The 20,182-nt window shown below is 34.3% G+C and overlaps 1 protein-coding gene across 4 annotated transcripts in view; it reads left to right on the top strand.

Moving 5' to 3' along the window:
* The window catches only part of ZNF404 (zinc finger protein 404), a 30,504-nt gene extending 12,133 nt beyond the window's left edge, over positions 1-18,371 (top strand). For 3 of the 4 annotated variants that reach the window (XM_039866135.1, XM_039866131.1, XM_039866133.1), the window contains 2 exons: positions 7,539-7,665; positions 13,567-18,371. In XM_039866135.1, the coding sequence (XP_039722069.1) occupies positions 7,632-7,665; positions 13,567-15,086 (1,554 nt within the window). In that variant the 5' untranslated portion in view covers positions 7,539-7,631 and the 3' untranslated portion in view covers positions 15,087-18,371. Of the gene's footprint in view, positions 1-6,663; positions 6,759-7,538; positions 7,666-13,566 lie in introns of all 4 variants that reach the window. The other variant, XM_039866134.1, reaches the window with a different exon arrangement.
* The last annotated feature ends 1,811 nt before the right edge of the window (positions 18,372-20,182 follow it).

Genomic DNA, 20,182 nt, shown 5'->3' with positions numbered 1-20,182 from the left:
CTTGAAGAAAATATTTGAGCTTCCCTTTTCAGGTTCATGAATTCATGATGGTTCTGTTTGACCACAGGAAGGCAAACTTTCTCTAGTTTTCCAGGTACACAGGATGAACAGATTATAAGTGGTCGCAGATCAGTGTGAGATCAAATCTCAGCTTCAAAAAGCCTTTAGGTTTGGGTAGAAATGGGATTGGTGCCTGCCTAGAGAGAGATCAGGGATCTGGCTAAGGAATCAATGAGAAACAAAGTACTAAGAGAGATTGCTGGTCTTGAGTGAATCTGGATCACCTTATGTTGGTGTGTTCAAACCCAGGAACAGTTCAGTAAGGGATTGTAGAAAGAAGTATCATCTAGAACTACATGTGGTGGATATACTGAACTGTGGGGAAGAAGTTAGGATTTGTATCCAACCTAAATATCATAAAAGTACACTACTTTATGTTTTAATATAATAATTACTACCTTAATACTTTAAGAAAGATTAAATCTGAGAAGCATGGCAGAGTGAGCTTAAAGACATAGAAATATGTGATTTAAATGACAGAGAATTCAGGATTGCACTTCTGAAAAAAACTCAATGAGATGCAAGATAAATAATGATCAACAATTCCAAGAACTTATAATCAAAACAGACCAACAAAATGAGTTTTTTAGCAAGGAGATTGAAATGCTAAAAAAGAGCCAAATAGAACTTCTAGACATGAAGAACACATTAAAGGAGATAAAAAAAAATGAAATAGCAAGCTTAGGAAATAGAGGCCGACCAGATGGAGGAAAGAATCAGTGATATCGAAGGCAGAAATCTGGAAACAACTCAGAAGAAAGAAGTGAAAGACCTGAGAATGAAAAAAAAAAAAAAAAAATGAAAGAACTACATAAAAACTATCTGACACCATCAGGAAAAGCAACATAAGAATAATAGGTACACCAGGAGAAGAGAAGAAGGGAACAGAGAGCACATTGAAACAAATGATTGAGGAGAGTTTCCCAAATCTATAAAATTAGCTGGATCTTTGAATTCAAGAAGCAAATAGATAACCCAGTTATCAAAACCCAAAAAGGCTTTCTCAAAGATACATATTAAAATTGTCAAAAATTAATAACAAAGAAGGAATTCTCAAGGCAGCCAGAGAAAAGAAGAGAGTAACCTATAAAGGAAAACCCCTTAGACTATCTTCAGACTTCTCAGCACAAACCTTACAAGCAAGAAAGGAGTGGAACCAAATATTGAAACTATTAAGTGAAAGGAATTACCAGCCAAGAATTATATATCCAGCAAAGCTCTCCTTTAGATGTGAAGGAGAAATAAACTCATTTACAGACATAACAAAAGTTGAGGGGATTCTCTGCTACAAGGCCTGTATTACACAAAATACTGAAGTGGGTCATCCCACCTGAGACAAACAGACAAAAAATACCATGAGTAAGACAATCAACAGGCAGACAGAAGCAGGGTAGGGCAACCCTTTTTAAGAACAGGACATTATAAGTTTAAACATTAAGAAGATAATCACTACTGCAAGTTAGAAATAAACATTCAAGATACATAGGGACCATCTGAGACAACAAAAATAGAAAAGGAGAGGGAGTAAAGATCCAAATACGCAAAGGGGAATGGAAAGAAGGCACATGCGGAAGAAAATGGACTACTGCATATATATATATAACCTTTACGTAATCTTTTTTTTTTTTTTAGGCGAGGCAACCCTTGGTTGACCTCACAGATTACAAGGACCTTGTCAGCTTACAATGCCTTATTTTTTATTTCTTACGCCTACAGCACCTGGCCTTTACATAATCTTAATGGTAACCACACACTAGAAATCCAGAACTGAGATACATAACACTGAACAAGAGGGACCAGAAAGAAAATGCACAAAACCCTACCAAATTAAAATAATAGACAGAAACACAAGGACAAAGAAACAATGGAAAAACCAAGTTACCAGAAAACAAAAGATAAAATGGCTAAAGGAAAACCTCATATTTCAGTAATCACCCTAAATGTAAATGGACTCAACTCACCAATAAAAAGGTACAGAGTTGCAGATTGGATCAAAAAACCAAACCCAACCATATGCTGCCTTCAAGAGACACATTTCAGCTGCAAGGACAAATATAGACTCAAAGTGAAGGGATGAAAAACTATATTCTAAGCAAATGGCATTCAGAGAAAAGCGATGTAGCTGTACTTATATCTGACGAAACAGAATTCAAGATAACAAAGGTAAAGAGAGATACTGATGGACACTTCATAATGATAAAGGGAATCATGCACCAACAAGACATAACACCTATTAATATCTATGCTCCCAGTAAGGGAGGTTCAAAATATATAAAGCAATTACTAACAATTAAAAGGAGAAACTGACCAAAATACAATCAAAACACAAACTGACCAAAATACCCTACTGTCAGATATGGATACACCATCCAAACAAAATCAATAAAGAGATAACATCTTTAAATGATACATTAAGCCAGTTGGACATAATCAACATTTACAGAGCCTTTCATCCCAAAACAGGTGCTTATACATTCTTTTCTAGTGCACATGGAACATTCTCAAGGGTTGACCACATGCTGGGACACAAAACTAGCATATTCTCTGATCATAATGCTTTGAAGCTGGAGATCAACTGTAAAAAGAAAGTGGAGAAAACCACAAATATGTGGAGAGTAAATAACATACTACTGAAGAATGACTGGGTCAGAGAAGGAATAAAAAGAGAGATCAAGAGATATATAGAAATGAAAGAGAATGAAAGTACATCATATCAAAAATTTTGGGACACAGCAAAAGCAATAATAAGAGGAAAGTTCATATCATTCATATTTCAAAAAACAAGAACAAGCCCAAATAACCTAACACTTCATCTTAAGAAATTAGAAAAAGAACAAATGAAGCCCAAAGGGAGCAAAAGCAAGGAAGTAATCAAAATGAAAACAAAGACAATATAAGAAATAAATGCAATGAAGAGCTGGTTCTTTGAGATTAATAAAATTGATGAATATCTGGCCAGATGCACTAAAGAAAAAAGAAAGGACACAAACAAAATCAGGAATGAAAGAGAAGTTATAAGACATACCACCGCAATACAAAGGATTATACAAAAATACTATGAAAATTTATATGACACCAAATATAATAAACTAGAAGAAATGGAAAAGTTCTTAGAAATATACCACCTTTCTAGACTGAATCATAAAGAGCTGAAAAATCTAAATAGACTGATCAGCAGTATGAAAATTGAAATAATCATCAAAAACTTTCCAAAAAGTAGAAGTCTAGGGCCAGAGCTTCACCAGTGAATACCACCAAATAATCGAAGAGGATTTAATTCCTATTCTTCTCAAACTCTCCCAAAAAATTGAGGAGGCAATACTTCCTAAATCATTTTATGAGGCCAACATTACCCCGATACCAAAACCTGGTAAAGATAATACGAAAAAAGAAAACTACAGACCTATATCTCTCGTGAACACAGATGCAAAAACCCTAAATAAGACACAAGCAAATAGAATACAGCAACACATTAAAAAGATTTTACACCATGATCATATGAGCTTCATCCCAGGGGCACAGTGATGGTTTAACATACATAAATTGATTGATGTGATACACCACATAATCAGAGAATGAGAAGCATATGATCATGGTGATAGATGCAGAAAAAGCCTTTGACAAGATACAACATCCATTTATGATCAAAACATTTAATAAAATAAGTGTAGAAGGAAAGTACCTCAACATAATAAAGGGCATATACAACAAACCCTCAGCTAACATTATACTTAATGGTAAAAAAACTAAAAACCTTTTCTCTAAGATCAGGAACAAAACAAGGCTGTCCACTTTAGAAGTCCTAGCGAGTGCAATCAGGCAAGAGAAAGAAATAAAAGGCATCCAAATAGGAAATGAAGAAGTCAAACTCTCACTATTTGCAGATGACACAATTCTCTATATAGAAAACCCTAAAGAATCCACTAAAACACTACTAGAAATAATAAATGAATACAGTAAAGTTTTGGGATATGAAATCAATGTTCAAAAATCCATAGCATTTCTATACTCTAATAATGAATTATTAGTAAAAGAAATGGGGAAAAAAATCCCTTTTGCAATTGCAACAAAAAGAATAAAATACCTAGCAATAAACCTAACAAAAGAGGTGAAGGACCTATACAATGAAAACTACAAGACTCTATAAAAAGAAATTGAAGAATACACAAAGAAATGGAAAGATATTCCATGTTCTTGAATCAGAAGAATAAACATAGTTTAAATGACCTTATTACCTAAAGCATTATATAGATTTAATGAACTCCCATCAAAATCCCATCGGCATTTTTTAAAGAACTAGAACAAAAAATCATCAGATTTGTATGGAAGCACAAAAGACCCTGAATCACCAAAGCCATGCTGAGAAAAAAGAACAAGGCTGGAGGCATCACTCTGCCCAACTTTAAATTATACTACAAAGCGACAATAATCAAAATGTGGTATTGGCAGAGAAACAGACACACAGACCAGTTGAACAGAATCGAGAGTCCAGAAGCAAACCCATGTTTATTTGTGTACATAATTTTTGACAAAAGAAGCAAAAACATACAGTGGAGAAAGGAAAGCCTCTTCAATAAATGGTGGTGGGAAAATTGGAAAGCCACCTACAAAAGAATGAAACTAGACTGTTGTCTATCACTGCACACCAAAATTAACTCAAAATGGATTAAGGACCTGAATATAAGACCTGAAACAATAAATTGCATAGAAGAAGACATTGGAACTAAACTCATGGACCTTGGACTTAAAGAGGATTTTATGAATTTGACCTTAAAGACAAGAGAAGTAAAAGCTAAAATAAATAAATGGGACTACATCAAAGTGAAAAGCTTCTGCACAGCAAAAGAAACCATCCGCAAGATAAAGAGACAACCATATGAACGAGAAGCCATGCCTCTGATAAGGGCCTAATGTCCAAAATATACAAAGAACTCATACGACTAAATAACAACAACAACAAAAAGACCCCCAAACAATCCAATTAAAAAGTGAGCAGAGGACCTGAACGGACACTTCTCCCAAGAAGACTTACAAATGGCCAAAAAACATTTGAAAAGATGCTCAACATTGCTAGCTATCAGATAAATGCAAATCGAAACCACAATGAGATACCATCTCACACCTGTTAGAATAACTATAATCAACAGGAATAAGTATTAACAAATTTTGGAGAGGATGCGGAGAAAAGGAACCGCATATACTGCTGGTGGGACTGCAAATTGGTAGTTCCTCAAATGGAGGTTCATCAGTAAACTAAGAATTGATCTACCGTGTGATCTAGCAATCCCTCTACTGGGTATTTACCCCAAAGACTTGAAAACCCATATCTGAAAAGATATTTGCACACTGATGTTCATAGCAGTATTATTCACAGAACCCTGGGGTTGCAAAACCGAGGCTGAGCCGCAGCACCCAACTCCCAACCCGGAGGGCCCCTCCCCCCATGCCCTCCAAGATCCATCACCGTAGAGCCCCAGGGAAATCTGAGCAAATGCTACCGAAACTGTTGCTAACATTGACAGGAATTGAGACTGAGGGTAGTGGGCGTGATTAAATATCAGAAAATAAAAAGGCATTTTTTAAGGCTTTATATAAAGCAGGGATCCAAGAGGCTTAGACGCCACCTGCTGGAAACCAAAAGAAAAGCACCTTTGCAGCAGGCTAAAGAGAGACCTTTATATAATAAATCTTTCTGGAAAAAAAGCAGAATACATTTCCATTAATGCCCAGGCAGAGAAATAGTCCATTAAACACCATGAACAACCAAGGTGACAAGGCATCTCAGAAAGAAAGAGAAAAATCTCCAGAAAATAAGCTTACAGACATAGAAATATGCGACTTAAATGACAGAGAATTCAGGATGATACTTCTGAAAAAACTCAGTGAAATCCGAAATGAATCATATCAACAATTTCAGGAACTGAAAAAGCAACCAGAGGAGCAGAATGAGTTCTTTAGCAAGGAGATTGAAACCCTCAAGAAGGAACCAAATAGACCTTCTGGAAATAAAGAACACACTGCAAGAGTTGAAAAATGAAATAGCAAGCTTGGGAAATAGAGTCGACTAAATGGTTACCAGAGGGTAGAGGGTGGGGGAGGAGGGAGATAGATGGAGTAAAGGAGTCAAATATAGGGGGAGTAGGGGAAGGTGATGTGTGGTAAAGGGGATCAAATATATGGTAGCTGAAGGAAACTGGATTTTCGGTGGTAAACACAAAATAAAATATACAGATGTCAAATTATAATGTACACCTGAAAATTATGTAATTGTACTAACCAATGTTACCCCAATAAACAATTTAAAAAAAAAAGAAAAAAAAGTTTCTCATACCCTTTATAATTGTCCCTTCTTACCCTTTCCTACCCTAACCTTACTACCCAGGCAACTGCTCTTTTACTTTCTGTTACTATAGTTTACTTTGCATTTTTAAAATAATTTTATATAGATAGAATCACACATTATGTATTTTTTCTTTCCACATATTTATTTTGAGATTCATCCATGTTGTTGCATATTAGATAGTAGCACATTCCATTTTATTACTGACTAGTATTCTATTCTCAGTATATACCACAATTTATTATCCATTCCTCTCTTGATAGACATTTGGCTGCTTTCCACTTTGGGGCTATTACAAATAAAGCTGCTATGAATCTTCGTGGAATCATTGTCTGGACCTGTGCTTTTATTTCTCTTGGTAAACACTGGGAGCAAAATGGCTGGGTCATATGGATGTTTAACTATTTAAGAAACCAATAAACTATTTTTCAATGTAACTGAATTTTACATTCTCACCAGGAGTGTATGAGAGTCTCGTTTTTTCCCACACCCTTGCCAATACTTAAAATACTCACTGTTTTTAATTTTAATATTCTAATAGTTGCGGCGTAGTACTCTCCTGGCAGTAAGCTAAATAATCATAGGGTTCATTTGTTACAGTTTTTCATTGCCCAGTGTGTTCTGTGTTCAAAACTCTTGTTTTATACATTTTGTCTAGGTTTTTAGTTATTTCATGTGAGAGGGTAAATCCAATCTCTGTTATTCCATCTTTGCTGGAAGAGATTTTTATAGTTCATTTTGGGGGGAAAAAAATTCATTATTTTTACATATTCCCTGATGAAAAACAATGTAAGAACTTGTGTTTACTAATAGTCTGATTTAGGCATCTAGCAGGTAATGTGCTTATATATACAATATTTCATTTAATTGGGAAAGTCTGATTATTTTATTCATTTTCATATATTTGGTATTTAAGTTTTCCTATATTGAAGAAATTTTGTATGCTCCCATAAGATTCTTCAACATGGTGTAAGCACTGTACGTCAGATGCTAATTATTTATTCTCAGCTAATCATGTCATGATCTTGTAACTTCAACCTACTTGTTTTTATATATTGTACTCTTACTGTAATGCAATATTCCATCTTGAAAGTTTTTTCTTTAATTTTACAAATAATACATGGGTTTGTCATTTCAGGTGCCATTGACATTCAGTGATGTTGCCATAGACTTCTCTCCAGAGGAGTGGGAATGCCTAAATTCAGATCAAAGGGATTTGTACAGAGATGTGATGTTGGAGAATTACACTAACTTGGTCTCACTGGGTAAGGACATTGGCCTGAAATGACAGAATCTGGTATCTGAAATATCCACTTTCTCCACTGTATATTTTATGCTCTATACCAAGAAACAAGCTAAAATTTGGCTCCGTATTCTCAAGACTATTTTGACCTTTGTTATATGGAAATGGGCAACTGCATTCAGCTTCTGGATCTTCTTTATCTTTCATTTACCTTTTCACCTTCCTCCGCCCTATCCTGCAATCACTCCTTTTTCTAAATGACTAAAGGTTTGAATTCTTGGAGTTATTCTGCATAACCACTGGCAAAGAAAACAAATTTCATATTAGGTGTATGTTTGGAATATCCATAAATATTCTATTTTAATTGCTGTTCCACTTACATGGAGAACAGGTAACATGGGGTCCTGATTTTTTTATTACTACAAAAGAGCCTTGGTAATTTTTACAGTGGTAGAATGAATCAAGAACATTATCTTTCTAGTATTATTTTTTATACTTCTAGCAGTGGAAATATTGGCTTGCAGTGATTTGATAGATTTTACTCAAAAGTGAAAGTCTTTATTCAGTTTTTAGAAAATACCATTCTCTCCTCTCTTTTGGGACTCCAGTTATACCTATGTTGGATCTTCTGAGCATATCTCATAGTTCTATCATATATTATCTTCTTCTTTTTTCTCTATTATTATTTTCCGTTGACCTGTATGCCAGCTTACTTAGCCTGTATTCTGCTATGATGAGTCTGCTCTTAAAGAGAGCTTTTTCATATCAAATATTGTCTTTTTCAGTTCTGTAAATTCAATTTGATTGTCTTTATAACATCCAATTATCTGTGGAAATTCTCCATTCTTTTAATTTATTTTCATTACTGTTTTTCATGTTTTCTTAAATATTTTAATCATAATTATTTTGGAATTTTTGTATGCCTTCATTTTTTTTTGTCATCTGGGTCTGCTTATATTGTTCCTTTCTTCCTCTTGTTATTTATCATGTGGTAATGCCTCTTCAAGTTTACTAGTAATTTTATTGTATGCTGGACATTGTGTACAAAAAAACTGAAGTGGTTCTAGATGATGGTATCTTCTACCAGATAGTATTTACATTGTCCTCTTTTTAGTCTGATGGAATGGCAGGCTGATCACTGAAATACAATCAGGGATTAAGCTGGGTCAGTGCTGGTTTTCAGTTATGGAAATACTCAGCTACCTCTTTTTTAAATCAATGTGCTTTTACCTCTAGCTGTACTCAGAATCATGAATTTCTGCAGGATAAAAGTAATAAGTAAGCTTCCTCTCCCAGTGGATCTTCTGCTTCCAGAAGAAATGCTGAAAACTAATAACCTTGATAAGTTAGGGAAAGAAGAGCACAATAGACTTAAAGAAAGTAGAAAAAAAAGAAATAATAAAGGAAATAACAAGTCAAAGAAATAAAACTAACATACAAAAGAGCAAGTCACAACTATAAAGTTGGTTATCTCAAAAAACTAGTATAAGTACAATTTTCTCAACATGAATCAAGAAAAAATATGTATGGGGAAAAAGCATCTCATTACAAACAATGAAGCCTTGAAAATATGTTTTGAAAAACATTATGTCAAAAACTTTGAAAAATCAAATGAAAAAAATTAGAAAATTTTAATCTACAAAACTTTCCACTCAAGAAAAAAAACCCTAAAGTCTCATAAGCACTAAAACAACTAAATTAGTCATCAAGTGACTTCCCATAAATTGGAAGATTCAGGCCTAGATGATTTGTTATTAGTTAAAGTGCAACAGTTTGAACATGCAAGAATTTGGGGAAAACTTCCCCTCTGAGCTCTTTGTATGTCAAGTCTAATAAAGAATAAACTATAGAAAGTAAGAGAGGCATAGAAAAGTATCTTTTTAAAAATAGGAAGTATATTTGTAATAACTCTTTTAATATCTTTGTCTACTAATTCCATTATCTGTATCATTCCTTGGTCTGTTCCTTTTGATAGATTTTTCTCCTATTTAGGGTCATATTTTCCTGCTATTTTGCATGAATGACAATTTTTTATTAAATGCCAAACATTGTGACATTTCCTATGTTGGAATGCTGGATTTTTAATATTCTTTTGTATGTTTTGGGAATTTGTTCTGGGATGCAGTTATGTAATTTAGAACCTGTTGGTCCTTTCATGGTTTGCTTTACAAACTCTGTTAGGGTGGGTCCAGAACAGCTTTTAGTCAAGGGCTAATTTGGCCCCACTACTGAGGTAGTGCCCTACTGGGAACTTTGATGCTTCATGTGTTACAAGGGCTTTCCACTCAGGTTGGTGGAAAAAGTATTATCCCCTGACTTTCATGACTTCCGGGGATTGTTCTGCCTAATCTTCTTTGGTAGTCCATTCTTTGGCTTTATTAGTTTCCTCACATGCGTGTCCAGATTTGTGCTGTTGGTCTCAAGGGGATCCTTCTACAGACGTCTAGTGGTCTCTCTCTTTGCAGCTCCCTCCTCTCTTGACATTTTGCCTTGCAAATTCTGTACTTCTTTCCTTCCTTTAATCTCTCTATTCTGCCTTCTCCACTCAGAGATACAGCTGAGCTCTGTTTTAGTTCCCCCTCTCAGTGCTTTGTTCTAGAATTCTGGCACTTGCAGGGCTCACTTCCTTTGTTTCCCTTTTCTTAGGGGAATTACTGTCCTACACTATCTGTTGTCCAATATCTGAAAGCCACTGTTTGTATATTTTGTCTAGCTTTTTTTCAGTTTTTAAGGTAGGAGGGTAAAACTGATCCTTCTTAATGTTATGTGACCAGAGCACAAATTGTTGATTATCTTTGAAAGCTCTTTTGCACTTCAGTGTAAGAGGTCCCAGAATCACCTTGTATCTTCCTTGTCCTGGACTAGGACTTACCTGTTATTCCAAGGCACCCTAGTTCACATTAGCAGGAAATAGTTTATATAGAAACTGAAACCTGACCAACAGGGGAGCTCATTGTGTTTGGCTCTTTGTGGGGTTAAATATACAAAATTTTTACTATTTCTTCTATGGAAATTCATTTGTCCCTATTTTATATCTCTTCTAGAATCTGTTGTTTCACTTTTGATTTTGAAATAATTTTAGATTTATAAAAGAGTTACAAATGTGGTATAAAGAGTTCCAGTATACCGGTCCCATAATAATAGTATCTTACATAATCATGGTACATTTATGAAAACTATCAAGTTAACATTTTAAAGTACTATTTACTAAACTACATATTTTATTCTTATTTCACCAGTTTTTGCACTGTCTTTTTTTCTGTTCCAGAATCCAGGATACCACATTGCTTTTATTCATCATGTGTCCTTACTTTCCTCTAATCTGTGACAGTTTCTCAGTCTTTCCTTGTCTTTCATGACCTTGATACTTTTAAAGATTACTGGTCAGGTATTTTGTAGCATGCCCCCAATTTGGGTTTGTTTGATGTTTTCTTAGGATTAAACTGAGATTATGGATCTGGGGGAAGAATACCAGAGAAGTACCCTTCTCATCATATCTTAATGGGGATATGTGATATCAACATAATTTATCTCTGGGATGTTAACCTTAAAAACTTCTTTAGGTAGCATCTGTCAGTTTTCTTCACTGTAAGGTTATTACTTTTTCCTTTTCATATTGTATTACTTAGAAATAAAGTAAATCTAGCTAGAGTCAGTTTTGACAAATTATATTTTCAGAAAGATCATTTCATGTGCATCTCAAATTTATTTGCGTAGTTGTATGATTTTTTAACATTCTCTATTTCTTTATTGATGATTATTTCCTTATTGTCATGATGTTTGGTTTTTCCTCTTTTTATTTTTTGAATAGGTAGATTAGTGGTTTGTATGAGTTAACTGTTCCGTTTTATTTAAATTTTGCTTTTATTGTATTAATTTCCCTTCCTGTCTTCTTTCAGTGTACTTCATCATTCTTTTTCTATTTTTTTTTTTATTTTCCCAGTTTTTTAATGGAATGCTTAATTTCTTCATTTTAATTATTGTATTTTCCATTAGCTGTTTTAAGCCTTTTATTATTTTTTTTATTCCTGACCCCGGCCCCGACCCTATGTTTTAAGCCTTATGGTCTGAGTTTACAGCACTATAGTTGAAGGCCATTGATTCTGATGTATAGTATTTTCATTATTATTGTTCTCGATAAGTTCTCTGGTTTGTTTGTATTTTCTCACTGACCTGACAGAAGTCTTTGAGAGATTTTTATTTATAAACAGTAAGCGTTTTAGCTTTTCGGTATTTTACTCATTTCTTATTGCTTCAGAGAATATTGTTCGCATTATTTCAACTTTTGAAACATATCATAATTTATTCACAGAAGAATTCCATTTATCTTGAATTCATACTTGACTAATTTAGCACATTAGATTTCTTTAAGCTGTTCTGCTATCCGGATTACCAATCTTCAGCCTACATTCAATGTACCCTTTTTTGCGGCGTCCCACGTACTCAGTTTCCCAGACTCTTCCCTATGTTATTTAGTTACTCTTCTTTTTCCCCCAACATCACCAAATTTATTTGCTGAGACTTACATAAGCCTTTAAAAATAATATTAAATAATACAGTTCCCAAAAAATTACTGAGATATGTTTCTGCAAAATTCAAGAAAGATTGGCCTTGGCTGTAAAGGAATAGAAGGGAAAATCTGGGAAAGGCATTGGAGAAACAAAATAGATTGAGCATCTTTAGGATGGATGGATAATATTAATACTCTATCGATGAAGGTAATACAATATCTTATTACTTTGATTGAGATAAAAACAGAAAACAGTCATGACAATTGCACAGGAATGACTGAACAATAGTGTTAGAGACACATATATTTTAAAAGAGAAATGCAATTGGAGAATGATCAGGTATCAAAATTTTCCATTTCTGTTTTTGATTGAGCTAGTTTGGATATGCATTTTTTCATCTGTAACAAATGACAGAGAAAAGCATATTTTACTACAATAAGGTGTAAGAGATTAGAATCAGGGAGAAATAGTTGGTAACTATTACATAATTTTCAGAAACTAAGTGGTTATTTAACTCAGCAAGAGACCGTGATTTTCATCCTTGTTTACCTTCATTTTATCCAAGTTACCTTTCTTAATTTACTATTTTATGCTACAATTAATTATTTAATACTTACCTTGAGGTAGAGACTTGTTTTTCAGTGGTAGCTGAAGGATATCTTGCATCTATATTTCAACTTTAAAATAAGAAAATACATGGTAAAAGAAATGAGACAATATGTAATAGATAAAAGCATTGTGAAGGCAAAGATTAGGTGTTGGAATATAGAATAAGGGATAAGAATTTACTTATAGTTAGAAGAGGCAGCCTAAGGAAGTGGTTTCTAACCTACAACACCCGAAGATGGTAACAAAGAAGCCACCTAACATGATTCCTGAAAGGTAGAGCACTTATGTGAAGCCCCAGGTAAGTGGAAAGGTTATGGTGTGTTCTAGCGGAAAAGATGCAGTGTGGTAGGATATAGAGAACAAAGATTATGGTTATGTGTTTGGTTTTCATTCTAAGATAAAGGCAAACCATTTAAAAACTTACAGAGGGCCATCTGTCATGTAATGTTAGAAGTGTAGCTAAGATGACCAGGACCTACTCCTGTAGTTTCTGATTCACAGAGTCTCAGTGGATATCTAAAAAATGGTATATGTAAGAGGTTCCCCTGGTAATTCTGATACCCACCTAAATGTGAGGTCTACTGACTTTTTATCTTTGCCTACTCACAAACCTTACATTCTCATGTGAACTTTCATAATATCCTGAGCTCTTCTTGTCCTTAAAAAATTTTATGACAGTGTTTTAGAATTTTAGGACCTTTTTACTTCTAATGGATATACTTGTCGATTTTTCTTTTTTACTATATAAGACCCCTCATTACCCAATACAGAAAAATAATGTTTGTTTTCTCATTTTCTTTCAGACTTTGATTTCACAACTGAGATCAACAAATTATCTTCAGAAAAAAGCAATTATGAAGTAAATTCATACCACCAGGAGACAACGAAAAGAAGTAAAACCTTCAACTTTATGCGGTTTATTTTCAGAAATGACCCACAGTGCAGAACTGAATTTGGGAGACAACAAGAACCTAAAGTGGGATATTTTAGTCAAGTGATATTCAGAAAACATATATCCCTTCTGTTACATCAGAGAATTCACTCTAGAGAGAAATATGAATGTAAGGACTATAGGAAGGGCTTTAGAAAATATTCACACCTTGCTGAACATCCAAGGGACTACAGTGGTGTGAGACCTTATGAATGTAAGGAATGTGGAAAGGCCTTTATAGTTCTTCAGCATTTTATTAGACATAAAAAAATACACACTGATTTGAAACCCTATGAATGTAATGGATGTGAGAAGGCCTTTAGGTTTTATTCACAGCTTACTCAACATCAGATAATTCATACTGGTGTGAAACCCTATGAATGTAAGCAATGTGGGAAGGCCTTCAGACGTCATTCTCACCTTGCCGAGCATCAGAAAATTCATACTGGTTTGAAACCCTATGTATGTAAGGAATGTGCAGAAACTTTTAGATTGTACCGACATATGTGTCTACATCAGAAAATTCATCACGGTGTGAAACCCTATATATGTAAGGAATGTGGGAAGGCCTTTGGTCATCGTTCAAGTCTTTATCAACATAAGAAAATTCATTCTGGTGAGAAACCATATAAATGTAAACAATGTGGAAAGGCCTTTGTTCGCAGCTACTTACTTATTGAACATCAGAGAAGTCATACTGGTGAGAAGCCCCATGAATGTAAGGACTGTGGAAAGACCTTCAGTAGGGGCTCGAGCCTTCTTAAACATAAGAGAATTCATAGTAGTGAGAAACTCTATGATTGTAAGGAATGTGGAAAGGCCTTCTGTAGAGGCTCTCAACTTACACAGCATCAGAGAATTCATACTGGTGAGAAGCCACATGAATGCAAAGAATGTGGGAAGACTTTTAAACTTCATTCATACCTTATTCAACATCAAATAATTCATACAGATTTGAAACCATATGAATGTAAACAATGTGGGAAAGCCTTCAGTCGTGTTGGAGACCTTAAAACACATCAGTCAATTCATGCTGGGGAGAAACCCTATGAATGTCAGGAATGTGGAAAAGCCTTTAGACTTAATTCCCAACTGATTTATCATCAGACAGTTCATACTGGTTTGAAACCATATATATGTAAAGAATGTAAAAAGGCCTTTCGTTCTATCTCAGGTCTTTCTCAGCATAAGAGAATTCATACTGGTGAAAAACCCTATGGATGTAAAGAATGTGGGAAGGCCTTTAGTCGTAGTGATCGACTTGTTCAGCATCAGAGAATTCATACTGGTGTGAAACCACACAGATGTAAGGAATGTGGGAAGGCCTTTAGTCGTTGCTACCAACTTACTCAACATCAAAGATTTCACAGTGGTGAGAAACTCCTAATGTAATTAGAGTCCGAGAGTATTTAGCCATGGCACATCCTTGACCATTCACTATTCTACTATCTAGTGATGTTATAGTAAAGATTAAATTATTTAACAAACTATAAACCCTTGGAAGGGTATTTGGCACATACTATTTGTTTACTAAATATCATTTTTATGATAAGCACTAATATTACTATAAATAAATTCATGTTAAAGACCCCCTGAGCATATTTTAAAAAATATTTCTATCATTCATCCATATTTTGCTTCAGATAATTCATTTTGGACAAAATCCCATAGAATATATTAAACAAGAAGCCCTTTTATTCAAAGCTCATCCCCATGAAGATTAATAATGGGAAAAAACCTTATGCCTTTGTTGAATGTTGACTCTAGCTATTGAAAAATGGAGAGTGGTTTGAAGTAATTTTCTTACAATAAATTCTATAATAAGATAACATACAATCCACATTCCCTACAATTCAAAGAAATTTGAAATTAACAACTGGATAACCAAAAGACAGATGTTGACTTGGGATCAAATTTTCCTCAAGTTTTTGAAATTTTCAAATTTACATAAAAGGTAAAACAATGAAGGTTTGTTTGCCCTCTCCCTAGATTCAGTATATCTGAGATATCTCTATCTCATGAAAATGTATATATATAGATGCACATATACTCACTACACATTGAATGTATAATATGTAAGTGATATATCTATATATTATTGAATTTGGGAGATAACAGGAACCTAAAGTGAGCTATTTTAGTCAAGTGATATTCAGAAAACATATATCCCTTCTACATCAGATATATCATTTACATATGTAAAAGCACAGCAAAATAATATGTAATAGATATAGGTATATTACATGTGTTATATATTATATCATATATTTTTCTGTGCTTTTTGAATATTTTAGGTATAACTTCATCTCTAAGAAATCAACATATAACTCCTAGATTTAAGATAATTTATATGACCACTAAACCCTTATCAACTAAAAAAAATTTAACAGTAACCCTAAAATGCCCTATAATAATCAGTTCATTTACAAATTTCTCCAGTTGTTTAAAGAATGTCTTTTTAAAAAGTACTGACCGAATTAAGATTATACCTTTTATGTGATTAAGGCTTTTTGAATCTCTTTTGGTTGAGAACTTGACCCTCCACCTTTTTCTTGTGACTTAGACATTTTGAAGACTCAGGAGAAGTAACCTATATAATGTTGTATATTCTGCATTTGTCCTATTATTTCTCAAGATGGGCTTAATTTATTTTTCTATCCTTTGTATTGTGAACTGGAGGTCATGTCTAGAAACTTGATTAGGTTTCAGATGAAACTTTTCTCACAAGACTACTTCATGGATATTATGTACTTAATATTGTAAGCTATCAGGTGGCATGCAAGTAAAATTATGTTGATCTCTTGATTTACCAGTTCTATTGTATCAGTACATTTTTTTCTTTTCAATTAATAAGTAATCCATGGAAAATCACATTGGCACTCAACCTGGAAATTTAAATAGTCATATATTTTAAAGAAACTAAAACAAACAAACAAAAAAATCCCACAACTTTTCTATATACCCAAATATTTACCTTTTCCCGTGCTCTTCCCAATGATCTGGATTTCCATCTAGTGTCATTTCCCTTCAGTTTGAAGACATTAATTTAGCATTTCTTGATGTGCACATCTGCTGGTGATGAATTTTCAGTTTCTTTTACTTGAAGGTATTTTTTCTTGCTGTAGAATTCTAGATTTAGTTTTTTATTTTTATTAAAAAAAAGATACTGTATCACTGACTTCTGGCCTCCATGGGTTATGATTAGAGGTCATTTGAATTATTCTTCCTCTATGTCATGTGTTATTTTTCTCTGGCTGCTTTCAAGATTTCCTCATTATCTTTGGTTATCAGCTAGCTGTTTGACTATGATATGACTACATATGGTTTTCTTTGTGTTAAGCCTGTGTGGGATTCTCTGAGCCTCTGTTTTATGTATGCTTATGACTTTTACCAGATTTCACAAATTTTGGTCATTATAGCTTCAGATATTTTTTACGCTCTCCTTCCTTCTGGGATTACAAGTACTCATATGTTAAATCTTTTGACATTATCCCACAGGTCGCTGGCTGTTATTATCTTCGGTCTTTGTTTTTCAGATTGGATAATTTCTATTGCTCTGTCTTCAAGTTCACTGATACTTTATCATCTCTATTTGATAAGCTTATCTGTCAAATGTCTAATTTGAGATACTGTATTTTCAGTTGTAGAACTTTCATTTAATATTTTTTAGTTCCTGTTTCTTTACTAAGATTCCCTATCATATTTCACAATGCTTTTTATTCCAGTGAAATACTTTTTAATATATTGATTCATGCAACAAATATATGTAAAATTATTAACTCATGAAAAGCTTCACGTTCAACAAATGTTCTTTTAGCTAAGTCACACAAAAGCTTTTTCTGTTCTTGGAGTTTCAGATTTTGTTTGTTCATATGCAGTGTAATACTGGTGGTAAACCATAAATCACACTTGGGTTTTGGTTATGAAATATTTGGCAAGTATTTTTTAAAGGGAGTTTTGAATTGGCAAAGAATACAAGATAACTATTGTTTTCTATTTCAACAGTTCCATAAAATGACTGTGATTCATATACATGTATATACCAAACTAACTTTTCATATTGTGGAGCAAAGCAGTTAGGGAGACATCAGTCTTTTGCCTTAAAATTTCGAGGAATCCACATTTTTAAACTAATATAGCTGGAGCACCATCTATCGTAATAGAAAAAATTTCTTTCATACCTATTGGAAATTTTTTTTTGACATATATAAAAAATGTTTTAAATCTATGCTATTAATCTGATTTGGGCTGCAAATTGACAGCCTTTCCTTTTGATTTGCAAGTCTTGAGACAAAATATATCCAGGGTATTAACTGGAGTATTATCTATCTCATATTGTACAACTCATCTAAAACTAGAGTATAGTAGCTTTTCTGATTTTGAATTATTCTTTAATATTGTTAGAAAGATCCTGTATTTCACAGGCAGTTATTTGGCAGCTTAAATGAAGTTTTTTTCACGTTTTATAAAATAGAATTTTTAGTCTTTTTTCATAATATCTTAACAAAGTTTCTAAAACTAAACTAGTATTTATCTTATCTCTCCACCTAAAATTTGATCTTTTTTTGTATTCAGAAAAACACCTTTTTCTTTCTTATCACTCATTGCAATTTGTAATGTTATGCTTACTTATATTTGGATTATTCAATGTCAAATAAAATGTCTTTTACAGCAAGAGATTCGACTGTCTGGTTGTTCATCTATAGCAGGAGTCAGAAAACTAGAGCTCATGGGCCAAACCTGGACTACCATCTGTTTTTATATGGCTATGGCCAATGAGCAAATATAAGAATTACATTTTTTAATGGTTGATAAAAATTAAAGGACATAAAACACTTTGTGACAGTTGAAAATTATGGATTTCAAATGTTTTTGACATACTCAACCATTTACAAACTATCTATGACTTCTTTCATGCTACAACCTCAAGAGTTCAGTAGCTGTGCCAGAGAACCTGTGACCCACAAATTCTTAAAACATTGACTGGCTGTCAGGCCATTTACAGAAAAAACATTTCTTAACTCCTGCTCTATACTCAGTACAGAGAATGCCTGGGAGATGAAATCTAGTGGTTCAAGTTTGTTGTATCACTTAGACATCAGGCATTTACTTAAAGAGCTGGATTTTTTTTAAAGCAATCACTTTTAGCAATGGGAAAACAAGAGGCCCCTGGGGGCTAATAGGCAAAGGGAATTCCTGGCTGCTGAAAAGTCAAGTTTACCTTAGCTGTCAGGCTATAAAAATAGACTAGTATCATCAGCGGGTGAGGTGAATAGCTTGTGGAGTCAATAGAGCAAATGGCAGATGAAAATGTCAGCACGGGACATGAGTGTTAGTTGCTGATGCTGTACCTCCACAGGTTCTGTGCAGAAGCTGTTCAAGCTCTCTCTGCTCCACTCTCAAGACACCGTTTCCCCATATCACAGGAACATTTCTCTACAAAGTACTTTGGTCTCTCTGGGTTTTCTCATTAAGCACTAGTTAGTAATTGCTTGTTACTATTTTCCCTAAGCCAAAAGTTTCCCAGAGATATTCTCAATTTCCCCTGCAGGCACTGTCGTCACTACCAGTGACATTATAATGGCCACGCTGGTAGGAAATGAGATCATGGTGTCTCCAAACTATAACTCAGGGTCAGGTTTGTTCTCACATCCTCAGGCACAAACCCTGACAGTAACAGGCTCACCATCCAAGTATCAGAGGTCAGCTGGTGTGTGAATCTTTTTCTCCATTTTAATATGTCATAAAAAGTGGCTCTGTGGCCTCAGGAATCTTAAAAAGCCTTTTATTTAATCTCAAGATTATAGAGAAATTGATGACTCTCTTGATGGTTGTAATAGAGCCTGTGTTTTTACTATATTAAATGTTTTCTTCTTCCCCCTTCCTTTTTGCTCCTGGGCTTTCTGAAACTTCCTGCCTACTCTTTTCTACTTTTAGACTTGCCAGAATTCTCTCTTTTCTCCATAATTGAACCTTCCAACCTTTTAAACCTTTGCCTTAAACTGGGGACCACAGTACCTCTATTGCAGGAATGTTATGAGAACTATGTAAAATCACAGACACATCTATCTGACTTTGAGCATGGACATAGAAAATGTGGTTTCATTTTTTCTTTTCTCTGTGGTCAAAATTGGCTTTGGAAAAAAATTCATAGAGTTACCCCTTTGGACTATGTGAAGATCTAAACCCTATTCTTCTACTCGGGGTCTGTTGTAAGAGAAGCCTGAGGTCCTGGCAGGATGCCAGGTGCTTGGAGCAACAAGGACATCAGAAGCAGACGTGGACTTGCACACTAGGACACATTGCAGGGAGGGCGCACACACCCAACCGATTCTGGGACTTCTTGCTCTAGGGACTGAAAAAAGATACTTGGGAAGAAATGGCTGAGAACACGGGGGTGGCCTTGAGGCTGAATCTGGGAGTTGGCTGTAGCTTGTATTTACTAACCTGATAGTAACTATTTATAAATTACAAAGCCAGCATTGTGG

Source organism: Pteropus medius, unplaced genomic scaffold (genome assembly GCF_902729225.1).
Source record: "Pteropus medius unplaced genomic scaffold, Ma_sr-lr_union100, whole genome shotgun sequence".
Classification (NCBI taxonomy): Eukaryota; Metazoa; Chordata; class Mammalia; order Chiroptera; family Pteropodidae; genus Pteropus; species Pteropus medius.
Note: the sequence above shows the minus strand (reverse complement) of the source record. Positions and strands in the feature narration are given on the sequence as shown.